Source organism: Dermochelys coriacea, chromosome 3, assembly GCF_009764565.3.
Source record: "Dermochelys coriacea isolate rDerCor1 chromosome 3, rDerCor1.pri.v4, whole genome shotgun sequence".
Lineage (NCBI taxonomy): Eukaryota > Metazoa > Chordata > Testudines > Dermochelyidae > Dermochelys > Dermochelys coriacea.
In genome coordinates this window covers 125289593-125308435 of record NC_050070.1, presented here as the reverse complement: position 1 = coordinate 125308435, position 18843 = coordinate 125289593, and the positions used below count along the sequence as shown (strand labels likewise).

General features: G+C 34.3%; 1 protein-coding gene across 18 annotated transcripts in view; it reads right to left on the bottom strand.

Moving 5' to 3' along the window:
- Positions 1-6775: 6775 nt before the first annotated feature.
- The window catches only part of QKI (QKI, KH domain containing RNA binding), a 338812-nt gene continuing 326744 nt past the window's right edge, over positions 6776-18843 (bottom strand). For 6 of the 18 annotated variants that reach the window (XM_038397801.2, XM_043511274.1, XM_043511267.1 and 3 more), the window contains 3 exons: positions 17392-17688; positions 14499-14570; positions 6776-9910 (listed from right to left, as the gene is read on the bottom strand). In XM_038397801.2, the coding sequence (XP_038253729.1) occupies positions 9894-9910; positions 14499-14570; positions 17392-17688 (386 nt within the window). In that variant the 3' untranslated portion in view covers positions 6776-9893. Of the gene's footprint in view, positions 9911-14498; positions 14571-15231; positions 15330-15973; positions 15999-17391; positions 17689-18843 lie in introns of those variants that run through there. The other 12 variants (XM_043511269.1, XM_038397807.2, XM_038397799.2 and 9 more) reach the window with 4 other exon arrangements.

Here is an 18843-nt window from a genome sequence, read left to right as displayed (position 1 = left end):
GGTGGTGGATTCTCCTTCCTTAGAGGTTTTTAAGGCCAGGCTTGACAAGACCCTGGCTGTGAAGATTTAGTTGGGATTGGTCCTGCTTTGAGCAAAGGGTTGGACTAGATGACCTCCTGAGGTCCCTTCCAACCCTGATATTCTATGATTCGCTGTGTACCATTTGTGGAATACAGATAGGGACCATCACTTGAAAAAATCACATTCTTTCCTAGTGAAGACAAGGCCTTAGAATCTTCAGGGTGTTTGCCTTGCTAGCAAAAAAAAAGTCTGCACACAGTGAAAACAAGTCAGGAAATAGTGATTTTCAACACTTGGTAACTCACCCCTACCTGAATCAGCAAGAATATCAGCCCTAGCCCCCATGAAATCCCCCAGATAAAGTTTGAATGTCTGTTGCAAACAATAGAAGGATTACAGCTATTCAAAGAAAGGCTGCAAGAATCTTTTAAAATAGAAAGTATAGGTAGCGGTCCCTGCCAGCTTCGGCTGTAATATTTTTATTTTTAACATCTATTCTTGTTAAATGCAAAGTGACATGGAAACAATTGTGCTGTAAATAACACACTTCATGACTAAATCTGATCCATAATTCAAGTAGGAGGTTGGGTTTAAAAAAAATTCTAATGAATAAAATCTTGAAAATAAACATGGACAAACATGTTAGGCAGATTACATAGTATAGACATTTCTGCACTTGTAGAGGGCTAGATTAGATCACGGGTTCTCACCTGTGTCATGAACAGCTCAAGTTGGGAGGTGGGGCCTGACCACATTTGTTTATTTATGGCTGATGGGATGGGTCACAAACTTTTTCTATTTCAACATAGGGTCAAGCTGAACGCCGCTGGATAAATTATGTAAAAGATTTTTTCTTCTCCCTTTCTGTAATGTTGCACGTATTCTTCAGATACATAGAAGACTTCAATCTCCAAGGCTGTTAACACAGCAACCTTCCTGAACACCACATAAAATTATTTTAATTTAAGAAAAGCACAAAATGTTCAACACCTAAAAACACCAGGATTTTAGGGGATGTTGGTAAACTGGTGATGTAGGACTCTTAACATTAAAAACATTGGGACCTGTTGTTGGCATACAGCACAAGCAACTATCAGATAAAAACTGATAGCCTGAATCTATACACTTTATGAGGACATGAAAATGTGGACTTGAAAGTTAGAGGTAGTGAAGAAATACTTCCTTATGTTTGTTTTAAACCTGCTGCCTATTAGTTTCATTGGTGACCACTGATTCTTGTGTAAGGTGTTCAGCTTTCTATCTGCATTTTTTTTTTTTTTTTAAAAGGGGCCTTAACTTACTGACCAGCTCCTTCAAGGAGGAAGCATTGACAGGTCTCACAATATTTTTTTTCGCCCTTTAGTTAGGAGGTTATGAGGAAAATCAGCTTGCTACTTTAAATTTGTTTTTAATCTCCTCATGGTTGCAATAAAGAAACTTCTAAATGTGAACCCAAAAGGCTCAAAATCCACAACAAAAAAGCAGCAAATAAAAAGAACTATATTTTAAAAATACCATGATTTTTAATAAAACTGCATGATGGGGTGGGGTGAGGGGGTGCACTCATGCGTTTTCAATTGCTGTGGTTGGTCATACTGAGGAGTCATCTCAATAGAGAACAGCAGCACAGATACTTTGACGATTTGAGCTCACGGTGTAGATGTAGAGAAGGCAACGGACAATGGTTCTTTGTGCTTCAAGCCCAAAGCAGCAAAAAGTGAAGGGCAGTCATCTTTGATGAGCAGTGATTACTGAGAAGGGGGAGCATTATGCTTCACTTTATTTTCACACAGAAAATGATGATCGAGTATTGTTTTTACCCTCAATATAGTTACAATAGCTTTACTCTTTTAGTAAAGTACTCGGGAGTACTCTAGAAAATGAATGTTTAGCACCCTGCATAGGTACCGAAACACTAATGAAGGAGACAGACATTTCATGATACAGGATTGTTCCTAGTGCAGTACAATAAAATGTATTGGTAGTAACTTTCCACTCATCAGCTTCCATGTCTAATTTTATTAGCCAGCCTAAAGCAACAGAATGCTGGTACTATAAGTATTTTTTTTTACTGCATCCATAGCACAAACATGAGCCTCTACCTCCTCTCCTCCACACCACCAAATGATGGGTTTTGTCAATGGACTCCTTCTGTGCGGGAGCTAAAGACGACAGCCACAAAGCTGCCTCACAGGCTTAGAGTAGGGGGCAAGGCTGCAGCACTGCAGGGATTCCAGATAGCATGGGGAGACTGCAATAATTAAGAGATGAGCCCAAGTCTGTCTTAGATATGGCAGGCTTTTCCAGATCCTGGAACAGCCTGGGATCCACAGGACACAGAGGGGCACCTTTGTCCTCCCCATGTCTTGTCTTGGCTGAGAGTTCATGCTGCCCCTCTTGGGAGGGAGAGCACAGAATTTCACCCATTGTGAACTGGTCTACCCTAGAAAGTTAATTACATCCTTCAGGGGTATGAAATATCCACACCCAAATGGAGTAGTTGAGCTGCCCTAACCCTCACTGTAGACACGATAGAAGAATTCTTCCATTTACCTATCGACCTAGCTACCGCCTCTCTTGGAGGTGGATTACCTGTACAGATGCGAGAACCCCTCCTGTTGGCGTAGGTAGTGTCTACATTGAAGCATGACATGCGCAGCAGTGTGGTGCAGCTGTGCTGCTGTAACATTTTAAGTGTAGACAAGCCCTGTGTGTTGTGCTGAACCACTTTTCCTTTGCACAATTGTACATATTTTATACAGTACTCAAATGACTTCATACTAAATCCAGAGATAATTGCATAAATGTATTCAGTGAAAAATATTAAGACAGAGACCATTTTTGGTGAGAAATCCACTTTGCAGATGCCAGAGCGATAAACCATTCCTTTAAGTGTATGTGGCCATTGTAAAGAGCAAGAACTTTATAGTAGCTTGAGTTAAAACAATATTTGTGTCTCCTTTTGTGTTGACTAACAGTCTGGTAATTATAATTCAAGCAACTATAATGTTTTCATAATTTGGTAGAATCCAAGTTGCTCAATTTTAGTGTGCTTGCAAATCCAAATTCATATGTGGTGTTGTATGTATACTGTATGCATGAATTTGTACTCATTAACTTTTTCTAGTCTCTAATTGTAACCAAAGCAGCAATTCTTCAGTAAAAGGTGATATCCAGGTAGTCAGATCATAACAAAATTTTAAATCACTTCAAAAAGCAACCTCTCTCATAACATTGCTAAAAGCATTAATGAACAGTAAAGTGTGAAAAATGTAGATTCTTTATTCTGCTGTTTAAATACAGAATAAAATGTGACTTTTCAGAAAATAAAACTATAGTTGCAGCATTGATAGCTTCCAATTGGCTTTTGAGGATAAAGTACATGCACTTTTTCCAGTTATTTTATTGCACATCATGTACAGTCATACTTGGTGTTTTTATTTACATGTGTTTTGGCAATGTCTATTTCCCCCCTCAAAATACATTATTTTGTACAAACAAACCGTAAATGTTTCACACAAACTGCCACAATACAAGTCAGAAAGGATATATATTCTATGAACTCCTCTCTAATAGTTTTTTAGAAGCAACTTAATTTTCGCCCTGGGAGTCAAATTTCTCCCAATGCAGTCTGTTGTCAACAATGGACACCCAAACTGCTGGCACCAATGAAGCTAATACAGCAAGTAACCATCTGCTGCGCATGAGACCCACCTCCAATGTGGAACTATACCACCTGCAATCAGCGAGCAGACACACAGGAAGGAGACCAATGTGCTTTCGTTAACCAGTTTGATTCAACATTGATTACCACGTCAGTGTAATGGTTCATATGCTTAATTGAAAAACAGTATATCATTAATATATTATTTCACAAAACGCATTTCTATATCAAAGATCTATTAAAAATAAACTAGGCATTCTAAATACAATTACACACTTGTACCTCAGGAATGTTTGTAAAAAGCGTTACAAGGACTTCATTGTGTAATGTGCCATTTAGAGTGCCCGTTAATTATCCAGATACATAAGAAAGTTTCATACAGTTGTATTTTTCTGCATTCTTTTTTATTGGATAGTAACATACTTCAGTGTGCATTTCCTACAGCATTTTGCAGTGCAGAAAACTTTCCAGTGGTCCCCATAGATTTAAAGGGTGTGATTTGGAAATGAAGCAATTTTAGCTTGTTATATTATGTATAAGTGGATTTTTATACATTAACTTGTTAAAAGATCTGTTCAAATAGTATATTAGTAAATAGTGATTAGTAATCTAAAACTGGTTAAATATCTGCACAAAAGATACTTTAAGTATGTCTTTGGGGACTCTCTATGAAACATATTTTGGTCTGATGCACAGTAAGATTATTCTCCAAGAGGCTGATTTTCTGAAGTGTTGCTTTTTAAAAGTATATTGCTTCATCCAGTATTTTTTTTAAAAGGGTTTTCTTGTACTTCTGTTTACATTTGCATAAAAATGTAAATTAAATGTAAATAAAAATATACTTATTTAGATTGACTCCATGTTTGGAAGGAACTGGTGCTGTAGCTTTGCTTGAATACATGCCTTTTTTAAAATCTGAAAGACATTTTGCCCCTCCAGAATTAAAAACACAAAAAACTTTAACAGTACAGCAACACTGAAGTTATCAAGCTCAAGGGCCAGAAATTCATCTTAAATTGTTGTCTTCTTATAGTTGACAAGATTTTTAGTTGAGCACTTAGCTATGTACATCGAGACCTGCACTTATGTTCAATAGACACATACATTTGTATAAAAAGTTATTTTGCTTTTAAAGCTTATTGTTTTCCTTCAGTTTAAAAAACCATAACCAAAACCCCAGTTCTCTTCTGGGCAAATGTTCATTACTATGTATAACTGAGAATGAGATGAAAATGCCCACAGTGGGCAAACTATGACAGTATTCATAGATAATAAAAGATAATGAAGATCATGAAGATGTATTGTAAGCATCCAACTAATTGCCTCCGGAACAAAGATATTTTGCTATCATAAAATTGTAACCATGTCTACTCCCACCCAGGAAGTTTGAATCAAATTTGTAGACTTCTCAAAGTTTAAACACTTGTCCTGTCTAAAACATTTTGAGCATTTTCAATACAACTCTAAATTCATAAATGTGATGTCACATTACTTGAATCATAAGTTTCTGATTTTATCCACCGAGTTCTCTGCCCCCCCCCCCCACCCCGGTCTCATTGAATTTTTGGATAGCAATGCATTCGTAGAATAAGCAGTGAATGGCCCCCAAAAATATTTTTTTGGTACACGGGTAACTTGTTCTAGATACATCCATTTTCTCTATTTGCATCTGTACAGTTCTGTAAGTTAAACTAGACGTTTAAATAGGTATTAAAAAAAATCTAGTTTTATATCAACATGCCCAGCAAATTAATGCACAAACTACTGATTAAGTAGTGCTAGGTCCAATTTTTCTACATAAAATTAAAATCAACTTCTTAAAAAATTGTGAGAACTTTTCACTTTTTAAAATAAAAACTTTATTACAAGGATTCTGAGATATGTAACTTAAAACTTATAACGAATGGAAAAAACCCCCCACTTTTGAACAGATGCTGATTCCTCATCTGAATTTTTATTCCCAGGCAAGTAGACTGTTAGTTCACAGAAATGTAAACTGTCTATATCAGGGAAATAAGTGTTGTGCATCAATGGTGACCCAAGGCAACAGTTGGCAATTATTGTATATTTAAGATCACAAATCTGGGAGACCTAACCAGGCTACAAACAAGACCTCAAATAGTAGAAAATTTTAATATGAAGTTTCTCTGTAAAAGTCATTTGCATAGAAGCTCAAAAACAACACTTATTTACTACTGTGTTTTCACCACTTAATTCCCTGCATTCGTGTTGCTACGGTCATCCACAGGGAGAGAGATCACAGGTAAAGAGCCCTGGTATTTGAAATGGCTATTTCTCAGTAATCTAGTACAACAGGTTTAGTATTTTGTACTTTCTGTAGTCATTAGGAAATGATCAAGCTTGATCTTTGGCTTTTCAGAAGTTGTACTCCCCTGAGCTAGGTGATAATGACAGACTACAGAAGTACAAAAAAGTTACATAAAGAGTATGTCAAGTAGGAAATAAAGCAAGCTGCAAGAAAATCTTTGTGATGCCGGAGGAAAAAAAATCGGTTCCTTGCTTCAGATATACAAACAATATAGTCCAGTAGAAATGTGTGCTTATACAAAACAGAAGAGAGTCACAAGATGTGTGACACAGAATCAGGTGCTTTAAATAACGAATGGCAAATTTCAATGAGATTTACTGTGACGTCAAAATGGTTCAACAAAGAATCAAACTGGTTTCTCTGGGTACACCATCACATGATTTACCAATATACTGGCATCTTTGCTCTTTTGCTGTGAGCTGACAGTGATTATTTTAGAGAAAGAAAAAGTAACATGTGGAATTAGTAATGCAGATGCTAAAAGGCAAGTGGCAAGACTACAAGAAGAATGCTTTAAATAATACTACTTTGTTCCCATCTCTACTCCACCTACCCCCAAGGTAAAGGCCAGAATGACCAAAAGCCAATTTAATAGTAGTGTGCAGAATGTCAGCCGACAAACAACATAAATACAAGTCATGTGTTATCTGTGGTCACGTTCTTCAGGGTTAGTCCAGTAACTCAAGACTTTACATTCTTCTGTCTTTGTTTGTTTATTTTAATTAAACACGTAATGGTTAATAAACAGACATAGTCCAGAGTTAGTAGGTTGATATTATAACATTTATTAAAATAATGCTATGGGTTAATAGAAACAGCAAAGAACCAAAGAATTAAAATGCAAGCTATGTAAAAACCCAACTAAAACCCAAATATGTCTAATGTATTCATCCAGTAGCTAACTAAAAGCCCAAGAAAGACAACACTCCCAATATAATAAAGTACTGCAAAACAATTGGCAATTTTCAGTTATCAAAATTGTGGGTTTTGCATTTTTGTATCCTTTTTTTCTCAATCAGGAAAAAAATTGAATGTTTTATATAACATACATATAAAACAAGATAGAAAAATACATTATAAACTTGTAACAATGGCTGTAAATACATTATCTTACATGTTTCTCATAGGCAATAGGTTGGTTATGATACATACACAGCATGAAAATACTAAGATAATAAAGAATAGACAAATACATGTCATCTGTACTGTTACATACAAGCGACACTCCCATCTACCCACTCTAAAAAAATTACATAATACTGTCAGAAAGAAGTCTTAAAACTACATATTTTAATAAAGAAAAATTCAATAAAGAATTATAATACTGAGAACCAAGGCATTCAGAGATTTCAAAAGTCATGCTTTTTTTTTTAAGTTGATCCAAAATTTTATCAACTATGTTTTCAAAAGTTTGTTTGTTCATTCAGAGCAAACATTACTATTACATGTCACACTTCTATTTCATACACTTAACTTTCCCCCATTTGATAAACATCTAAAATGTCCAGGTTTATCATAGTTGAGATGAAATCTGGATCAAATACTGGTATTGTTTTAGCAAATCTCTTTTCAAATGTTTGAGTGTCGCAGGTTTATTCAACCAAACAAAAATCAAAATGGCACAGCATATATACTGTAAATTAAGTCAAAACAACTGTATGTGTAACAGGAAGACAAGCTGGTGGCACGATAAACAAAAGCTAGCTGAATACAAAAGGATGAATGTCTATTGCATAGTAAATAAACTGATAATTGTTTCCAGGTGAGACAAGATGTTAGATGAGATCACCATACAGGTGCTTAAACCATAAGCCCTCTTTCTTAGCTTACTATTGACCTTTGATTTGGAAGCTATGAAGGTTTGCAGGAGGAGAATAAGTTGACAAGAGGGAAAATAAATCACCACCTGATATTTGCCAAGTCTAATACTGAGCCATTAGCAAACTAATACTTGCTCAATATTTTCAGAATTCAACACTTTCAAAAAAGCTTTTCAGCTGTTATGCTGGTCTAGCTAGATGAATTTCATGTGGCGCTTAAAGATAATACTGAACTATAGATGAATTTTTAAAAAAATAGTTGATGAGTCTTTCTGCTTTTTTTTTTTTTGGAATAAAAAGCAACAATCAATCAATATTAATCAAGCAGGGGCTGATGAGAAATCAATATCTTATACACTATTTGACACCGTGGGAGCTGCTTACAAAATACTGGGACATGCTTAGGTCAGACTTCAAATTAGTTAAACATGTTCAATTTCATTATCCACCAAACTTTTTTCTGTGGACAAGTATAAGGTCTGATATACTTGTCAATATTTCAAATCAAGACAACTCCACGCCATCCCCTGAACAAAATGGAGTACTTGCTGCCTTATAAACATTTGTCAGCTAATGCTCTGATTTAGAATGAGTCAGAACCCTTTGGTTTAGATTGAGCAAGTACATGAAACAAAATATGCGTTAACTATGGTTTGAGATGATGAAAATGTTGCAAGACTAATGGGGGCCAGCATTTGATAGAAAAATTATCAAACATTTCACATTATAAGATTTGGCAAAGTTGCATCATGCTAATATGGCAAAAATCAGGTATTTCAAACGGTCAACTCATTTGTCTTCCTTTCCCAGCTTCTTTTCACATACTGGGCGACTAAGTGGCATGCATTAACTTGTTGTCTGAGGGAGGAGCTGATTATACGAGACATTTGACTAAATGACCATGAAGAAAATAAGGCACTTCCTTTTCTTTAGACTTATTCCAATACTTAAAAAATAAAAAAGAAAGACAAAAAGGCTCTTTTGGTCTTTTGTTTCTTGACAACCACCAGAAAAAATCATTTAATGAAATAAAGGGTTGTTTCTTTGTTCTTTTTTTCTTTTTTAATAACACTTGAAAGTATAAAATGCTACATTTCCAAAATATATTTTTCTGCACCAGCACCCTTGTATAGTAAAAGTATCTACTTTTTTGTTCATTTTGTTTCAATGGACTACACTTTATCTACAATTTCATTACATGTATACAGCAAATAGGCAAGCATGGCTTTTACATCCTTAATGAAATTTTTCTATACAGGGAGGTTTAAAAAAAATATTTGAACAGTTTGCCCAGTAATGTGACACATAATGCATGTACCTTGTTCTCATGTAATCTTTTAAGAAAGTTTAAATACGGTTAAAGTAATCTTAACTCAGATTTTGCTTTGATAGTGTTGCTGTTTTGTTCTTTGCATTAACATAGTTCTGAAAATTCACTGAAATCTATCTTTCATGGCACACGTTCTTTTAAAACATCCAATTTGGCAGGCAATAGAAAAAAGGCTGCAACTTTTGCCCTTTGAGGGCACTGGTAGTGACTAAACAGCAAGTCAAATTTTGAATACTTTTTGGACTCCCTTCACCAATGACATCCCTGACCAAAGGTTCATGCATGATGCATCATCACACAGTACATTCAAAGAGAGCTCTGACTTCATTAAAGAAGAAAAAGATTCCTAGAAGTCGCTCACAGTAACTGCCTCTGTCATCGGGTAGTTAAGGGACATCTGTCTCCATCACTTAAGTGAGGCCTTCTTACCGTTCGTTTAAGGTGGGACACTAAAGGATGATCAGTGCTGAGGGATGAATTGGACCTTATTGCTTTACTACTATTCAGTGCAGGTTCTAGAACCACTTTCACCCAAACAGGAAAAAAAAGCTGAGTTGGAGGACAATAATTTCTTTGTCTTTTTTGTTAGATGGTAAGACGAACGGACAAGTGCCTCAGCTCGCTGCACTGAAGACAGGCAAGCAAAGGCGATTACCAGTTAACTGATCAGCAGGCAGGCATGGTCAGGTCATCATTGGGTGAAGAGTTCAGAGGTCAGAAGGTCATAGGTTAGTTGCCGGTGGCGGCTGGGTGGTTAGAAACAAAAACAAAACAAAAAACAAAAACAAAAACAAAAAATCAAAATAAAAAAAACAAAAAAGAGAAAGAAAAGATAGAGAAGAGATTAGTTTCAGCTAGTGACGGCTTAATGACAACATGAAAACTAATCACAACTAATAAAAAACAAGCATGTTTAATTCTGACGCACTGATTGACACCATCTACAGAATGCAATAAAATCATGACAGCCTTGTATCATGATTTGAACATGTGAAGGAGAAGCCCACTCCCACAAAACTGGTTAACAGGAAAAAATAGAAATAAAATACAACTAACAACTAATGGTTAGTAGCAGTCGATGAAGGAAACTGGAAAACAAAAACAATGAACAGTTTTTGGAACTTGGTAAAAGAATTTTGAAACAGTCAGCGCAAAGATCAGTATCTGACTGCTATTAAGCATTAGTATTTCCCCAGGTGCAAGCATTAAAGCAACTATTAATGATGGATGTGATTATTAATAACTGTTTGTTAAAAGAAATGAATCTAAGGAATCTGAATTTTCATAAACAATTTGGGTTAACATAAACTATGGGCCAAACAAAGTTTCTTTTGTTCAATAAAAGTTTTATTGCTTTTCAATTATTCTATTTACAAACAACATGGAATTTCTTGGCCTCATGATACAAAGCAATACTAAACTGTAGTCTAGCAGTGTAGGCATCATCATGGAAACCAGGTAAAGGCTAAGCCTATTACTTTAGCCAGCATTTTCCTGTTGAAAATACTATTTTACACATAGGACACTTTTAAAATGCACTTGCATGTAAACACTGTAAAAGTCTTGCCATTTTAAATTCTATACTTCAAAAGCTCTAAGTACATCAAAAAATAGAGAAAGTATCTAACTGATACTAATAAGGCATTTTAAAACTACAGACAGCTTTCTTTATTCATTTTCAAAGCTAACTCTGCAAATACAATAAAATCTGACATTTCATACATTCCTGCTTTATATTTTTATTTTTTAAAAGAAGCCACCTGTAAATACTATTTTCTTTTGCAAAAAAACAAACAAAAACACACAAAAAAAACAAAAAAATTACAGTAAAACATAAAAAAAGTTCTCAAGTGGAAAGTTATCATTCCCAATGTTCTTGAGCTGTTCCTTCTTTAATCATTCTCTCTCACATTCTCCTTCACCAAACTTGGTCCACTTAACAGTAGTACAATTTTTAAGACTTGTTCAACAGCTTAATCATATCTAATAAATTCTGAGGTTTGATAGAGTTTTTGTACTGTTGCCATTCTGACTAAGGCAGAGGAGATGAAAGTGAGAAAGGTATTCAGTGCAAAGTCAGATTTGTGCCATTTCATAAAATGAAATCCAGTAGGTGTAATGTTCACAGATAGCATATTTTGAATGATCTGTATCATGGGCTGATTTACCTTCACATAATAAAAATGGTTTCTATGGCCTATCATTTAGGATACAGTTTATAAACACTAAAAATTACTGCTGTAACATAATGAGACCACATATTCCCTGAATTTCTTCAAAATTCTGCTAAGTGGGATTTGTTTAAATTAAAACTGCTGTTGCAAATATAAGCAAAAAAAAAAAAAAATATTTAATGTGGCTCCATCTCACCACTTTACAGGTATACGAAAAAAACACAGAATCTTAAAGCATTTTGATACTGATTGCAATTTTGATTAAAATGGTATTAAAATTTTATATATAAATTATGTGACAGTTGGTTTTGATAAAAACATTCAGAAAAATTATCAGGATTAACATTTCTCGTGGAGTATATAATCAAAGTAAGCTACCTTTTTAAGATACCAGAACACCTGTGATACATCCTCTGCCAAGTCCCTGGCCTTCTACAGTACACACAGGTTTGTCAACTGTGCAACACCATTTACAGTTTATTACAATTAAATCAGTCAGTCTCTCTATTATATGAATCAAATTCAGTTTTGGATTATTTATAGAGCGGGATCTTATTCTTAGTAGAAATTAACTATACTTGTCAACCCTTCACCAATTCTAAATGCTTGGTTATAAGAACAACACATTTACATGTTTGGGGGCTCTTGTTTTAAATGCAGTGCTTATATCTAAAAAACTATGTAAAAAACAAAAAACATACTCAAAGAGCAAATACAGTAGTACTATATAATATGAGAACCAGTTTAAAAGTCTTTTGTAATCTTAGACCCAATGAATGCATACTTATTTTAGTGATATTTAACAACTGTTTAAAATGCTTTCATGTTGAAAAAATTAACATTTCGGTTTGCTGACATTGCTTTTTAAATACCAATAATGGCAAATTAATCAAAATGTGTGTCATGAATTGCACAGAAGGTGCACATGGCAAGTGTTGATCAATTTCTGGTATTTTAATTTTACAGCAAATTTTCAAAACTCGCATTAACCTCCTCTATGTAAAATATTTGTAGTATGCCAAAAGGTATTCTTTCCAAAACCTACCCCTCTTCTAAATCTTCAAAGAGCATGCACTGATAGTCTGCTTTTTAAAATTTGAAATAAAATGAAGTACAGTCTTTAAAAAATCTTTGCGCAACTTATTGTTTGTAATGTAAGTTGCGAAGGGTAATTAAGAACTCTATTCATCAGAAATTATCAGCATAGTTTTAATATAAAAAATATACAGGTCACAGAAACATGTATGGTCTCCATGAGAGAATAGCTCTGTGTATTCTTTTTTAAAACATACAAATTAACTTTGAAGAGCTGTACATATGGACAATTTATCAACAAAAGAAGTGGCTGTGTTTCAGTAGAAGGTGAGGTGATTCCAATATTTACTATGTTCAGTTCAATGATTTATAGTTGCAACCATTGCCAAGGCAGCTGAACAGCTGACACGAATTAAAAACAACAAAATTAGTAAATACTACATTGGTCTATTGAAATAAAGTAACCAATAGACTAAAAAAACTCCATGGCCTGTCACAATGATTTGGTCACCAGCTGTTCCACGGAAATATCTGCCTAAACAAATAAGCTTTTCAACTATGGCATGAAGGACACCAAATCTGGACTCTGAGAGACCACCAGTAGGAGCAGATTCTAGAGACATGGGCCTTGTATAGCAATGCCCTGCTGCCCATCTTTCAACAAACCACCACTACCACCTAGCAGACTGTAACCACTATATAAGGGGAAAGCAATTTTTCAGGTAACTGTATAGTTTTTATATATCAGCTTCTGCCTTTTATAAAACATTAAAAGGTAAAGCCACTACATAAAATATAATACATAACTTAGAGAGCCCCTTTTTCCGATATTGGTGTCCATGATGTCCTCCTTATATATGGTAATCTGACACAGATCTTAATGAATCAACAGAAGGAGAGAGGTGGAATGTAGGCTAAATTCTATATTAGGAGTGCCTGGTCACCTGAATTTGGCCTTAAGTATATCAAATCAAATGTGGATATCCTATTTTGCTGAGAATAGGTCCTTAGAATAATAACACTTAGCAATTTCAGAACACTTTGCATCTTCAAAAGCATTGTACAAACATTAATCCCCACAACACCCCATGAGGTTGGGAATTATTATCATCCTTATTTATAGATGGGAAAACATACACAGAAAGGTTAAGTGACTCAGACAGGAGTCAGTGGCAGAGCTGGGATAAGAGGTTGGGTGTTTCAGTGCTCAACCTCCATTGCTTCCTAGTCAATGAACAGCCCAATGTCAAATAACCGAAAACATCACTTTTCTTAATAAGCTTAAGTAATTCATTCAAGGGTCCAAGGGCATACACAGATGGTAAGTTAAATTTGATGAACAGGAGAAAAATGAAGATTTATTTTCCATTCATTGGTTAGTTAAGAGAGATGTCCAAATACTGGATGTCATCTCACCAACAGGACTTCAAAAGTTGCTTCTCTTCAGACAGTGTATTTTAGCAGCAAATGACAAATACCAAGAAATCCATTTTGGCAAAAGAACATAAAAGAATATTGCCTTTACTGACTCAAACTCAACAAACTTCTGAAGTATCATCTTCACAGTCCTTATTTTGTTGAATTAAGTTAGATATCTGAGAACATGAATCTTCTTTAGAGTTATACAGTACAGTGGCTCAAATAGTTTATTAGAAAAAAGGAATCTAAATCTTCAGTTTTCTCCAGACAGGAGGCATTTATTTCTTTACTTCCTTCTCATTTAGCACCCATCCATTCATTTTATTTTTGCAACACCAATCTGATATTTCCACACCAGTTAAAAGAGCAAGTTTGAAGGGAAAAACCAATTAATTAATGTTGCACTAAACTCTTATTTCCTGATGAAGCTGAATCTTATATAGTTCTTATAAAGGAAATCAGTTATAGCATTTTAAACATATCACATGATTTATATTTTTAGATGGGAAAGCTAAAGAAGTTTACACAATGTCTTTAAAATTGCAAGCGTTTCCAAAGCTCTAAAATAGTCACTATTGAGATTTTTGAGAAAAAAATATTAATGAATGGGTCAAAATATGGTATTTGGTTAACCAGCTGTGGTGTTGCAAATTTCATGTACACTCAAAGCATCTCTTATAAAAAAGAACTGCAGAACTAAACTAACCTCGGTCTGCGGTCACAATCCTTTGGTAAGGATGGACACGCATATCGGCTTCGAACTTAGTAGCCACCGCACCTAGTTAAATTGCACTTATATCCAGACACAAGTTAGAAAACATTCAAGATAAACTTCACAGAGTTTAGCAAATGGATTTAGTGATCATTTACTACTACAAATTCATTTTAAGAAAGCAACAAGTTAAGGCACAGTAGTTTCAATCTTAACTTTATATTGGAGTATCTGTGCAGATATTGCATTTATTTCAAACATCCTGGCCTTAACCTGTTTAATCCACTCATTTTCAATCCCAACATTACAGTATTTTATGAAATCTAATTAGATCCAAGAACATTTAAGCTTTACTAGTCACATATTCACTGAAGTGCCTTTCTTGCAGCAGCACTACTTTAAATATGCCATTTTTAATACTGACAATTATTTGCTATCCTTAAACCACTTCCAGTTTCTATCATTAAAAAAAGTTTTAAAGCATTCTTCATGCTTACAGATGTAGTTTTAAACTTTAAGTCAATAAAGTATGAACTGCAATGAATTAGGTGATTAGTAAAGCAAACAGTATAGAACACTTAGCAGTCAGTATACTACTATACACTCATAAATTACAGCTACTTTGTAATAATAGAGACTAAACCAAATTAATAGCACTATTTTTTTTTAATATCTATGTGCAAAAAAGTGCAAGTAAGTCACTGACTGCTAGGCTACTTTTTTTTTCCAAGACTGCTGAAACTAAGCATTTGTTAAATTCAGATCTGATGAGGGTTCAGTTAAGACCGTTCTTGAATTCTTAGCCTTTCGTTGGGAAAGCCATACCTACAGATAAAAGGAAGGGAATTAAAAATTAGTTGCCAACTAAGATTTGACACAGATACCGACTTTCCCATAACAACCACCCCCCCCATTTGTAATTTTTAAGGGAATTGCTTTAATATTCCTAAATAGTTCACCATAAAAATGGGCAAAATAGATACATATATATTAGAAGTTAAAACTCAACAATGAACCATTTCAAATATATCAGTTCGGTCAGCAATGCACAAGTTACTTTCAATTTCATTGCTCAAATGATAGAGCACATATTAGAATCAGTAATTCTACTTGCCCAGGTTACTTTGTATTATAATTGAAGTTCTTTAGTGAAAACTCATTCTCAGTTGTCAGCCAAAAGGGCATTTGCTTAGACAGCCCTACTCTACATTATTTTTTGCGCTCTAAGCAACACTGACTGTACAGGAAGGATTCTGATACATGCACTTTTTTTTTTTTTTTAAAGTAATTCTCCACTTCCCCATTCTTTTTATATAAAAACCTTGCCTGAAATTCACAAAAACTCTCTGTATTGTATCAATTACCACCATGCAGTAACACATTGCATCATTATTTCTTTACTGCTCAACTATGTCAGACAGTAGAGAGATTTGTAACTGGACTCAGCCAGTGGCTACAATGATACCTACCCCAGTGAAACTACCTCAACAGACCCTGTAAATGCCAGCACAGAGGATTCATAGGTGGAAAAAACAACATGCACAGAGTTGCAGGAGAAATTATTATTAAAATGGAAAAGATTACCAAAAAGGTATAAAGTTACACTGTTACTAATTTATTTATCATCATTTTTTGGCTATTTTAGATATTACACAATAGAAATAAGCTATTCTTGACTGCATTCTTTTGACCAATTAACTGTTTTAAAAAAATGACTAGTGCTAAAATTGAAAATAAATGACTAAATGCAAAAAAAGTACATTTTCCTATCTACAGTGCCAAAAGGAACATGTAAACACACATGCATACACACAGCATCTAGTAGTATTCACTTCATTGAGCATTGGTTTTTGTGCTTCTTTCAATAAGATATTGACTTAGAATCTTAGTGTCCAATGTTCATTAGAGACTTTTAGAATTTGTGTAAATCAATAACTTCTGCTGAACAAACTTTAAAGATCAAAGTCTTGTAAGTCAACAAAATCATGCAGCACCAAGGTTATATACAATTCAGTAAAAGAACCAGAGAGGAAAGATTATTCAAATTCTGAAGGGAGTAGAGAGAAGAGAAATTGCATTGAAACAGTTTGTTTTATATTGATTGGTTAACTGCATTATAAACAGCAGATGTAGTCTAGCCTTGATCTAGCAAGTCAATGGACTGAAATACTAGATATGATTGGCATTTCAGTCAACTCTATAAAAAGGTGTCAATAATGTTTCTAATTGCACTGTTCTCCAATCACATCTTAAAAGAACTACGTTTATTTACAGAAACTATTATTTTGTTTTCTGCTTAAAGACAGATTCATAAGTTCTTGCCACAGGATTAATCTATCAGATCTATCAACTGAAGCTATATTTTTAGTTTTTTCCAAGGATTTGTTTGATACCACAAAATATTGTGCAAAATTAAAAATGATTTCCTTTAAATATTATTGTAAATGTATTTACAATTTAGGAAAGTACATTCAAGTTCTCCATTTGGGACAGTACAAATATTTATATTAACTATGCATTTCATTTCTATTTGCTTTTCTTCTGGTCTAAAAGATGTTCATTTGACAGCACTACAAAAAAGTAAATGTATGCAATTTGATTAAAATAACGCACAATTTTGTGTTAAAATTAAAAGTGCTCCAAAATAAATATTGACCTTTTAAAGACATATGAATTTAGCAATCTATATAAAACAAATATAGAGCTGCACTTATTCAATGCATTTTTCCAGGAGAATTTATGAGTCTTAAAATGAAACTAAATTGGGTCAGAGCTCTCTTTCAAAAACAAAGTTTCAATGAACCACTGGCTCACACTTTTCAAGTCATACAATAGTATTAGAAAAATGATCTACAATTCAATTAATCATCTTAGTAGAGAAACTTACCTAATACACCACTAGGTTCAATAGGATACTCAAGAATTGATGTCGCTGGTGCCAGTGTATAGGGATACTCATAGGGTGTGTAAATTAAACCAGCTTCAGGTCCTGGAGGAACTATTGCAGCAGTTGGATGAGGAGTTCCGTTTGGCATGACAGCGGTCTGTATCTGTCTGATCAAAGGCATTATGGTAGGGCCAGCTGGCGTAGGAGTACGCAGGGCAGCTGGGGGGAGAACAGGAGCAGGCCCAGTAATAATCCTTGGAGCCTGGGCTGTGGCTGCAAGAGAAAAGGCAAGGGCTGCTACAGTAAGCAAAGAAATTTAGAAGAAAGTATGGAGATAGCAGTACAAAACGTGAAAAATGGGGAAAAAAGGGAAAAAGTAGGAAAGAAGAAAATAAAAGGAAATCATTAGTACATGCGCTGATCACACAGTGCCAAAGCACACCATTCAAATGCAAACAGCTTTCCATTTCTCAGTGTGATTAAGTATGAACATGCAAAAATAAAAAAGCCATTATAAAACAGATTTCTAAAACAGGTTACAGAGCACAAAAGCTCAATTTAAATCATGTTTCTTTTACCTATGCTTTCAAGACTGCATGAGACTGACACGCATGCAGGAGATGCACAGAAAATACTGTTGTGATCATACATGGAATGTAAAATATAGTGCAACTATAGAATCCACAGATAGTCAGTTATGCAGAGCTTTCATACAAAATGGAAAACGGTTTCGTAATACTTTTGTTTATATTAAAATTCTATTTCAAAATACATAACTCTCCCCAGGATCATTGGGGTTAAAGGTGACCTAGTAATGTGGGTGTCTTTTTTTTTTTTTTGCTTCTTTGTGATGAATGAATAGGTCCAAAAGGCGATATCCCCCACCCCGCTTTCTCAAGAATAAATTTTTTTTTTCTCTACTTCCATTTTACATTAGAAATTCATGTGTTTTTCACACTGTTTCCTGGAAGTGTAGGTTAGGGAAAAAAAGTACTTAAAAAAAAAAGTGGAGCTAACACATTTTAATTAAATGCTGTTTAAAATGTTTTAGCACCCAATGTAGACAGGTTTTAACTCTTGTGGGGTCAACCCTCAAGCATAGATTTTATGGGCTTGTGTAAAAGCAGAATTGCAATGGTTTAACTTAAAGTGCTTTTAAAATGATTTAGTTAAACCATAGCTGGTTGGAAATCCAAAGTTTTCTTGGAAAAAAATTCACTGGAAAAATGCCCTTTAGAATTCTTTTGACAGAAAATTTTCAGGTTTTCTGTGGAAGTTTTTGAAATGAAATAAAAATTGTATTTCATGTAGTCTTAAATTTTGTTTTGTTTTCTGGAAACTGAAAAATTTCTGTTTTCCATTTTTGTTTCTGGATTTTCAGGCTTTTGATAAGTCAAAATGAAAAGAAAAATTGAAAATTGTTACATTTCAAAATATCTTCAAAATTAAAGA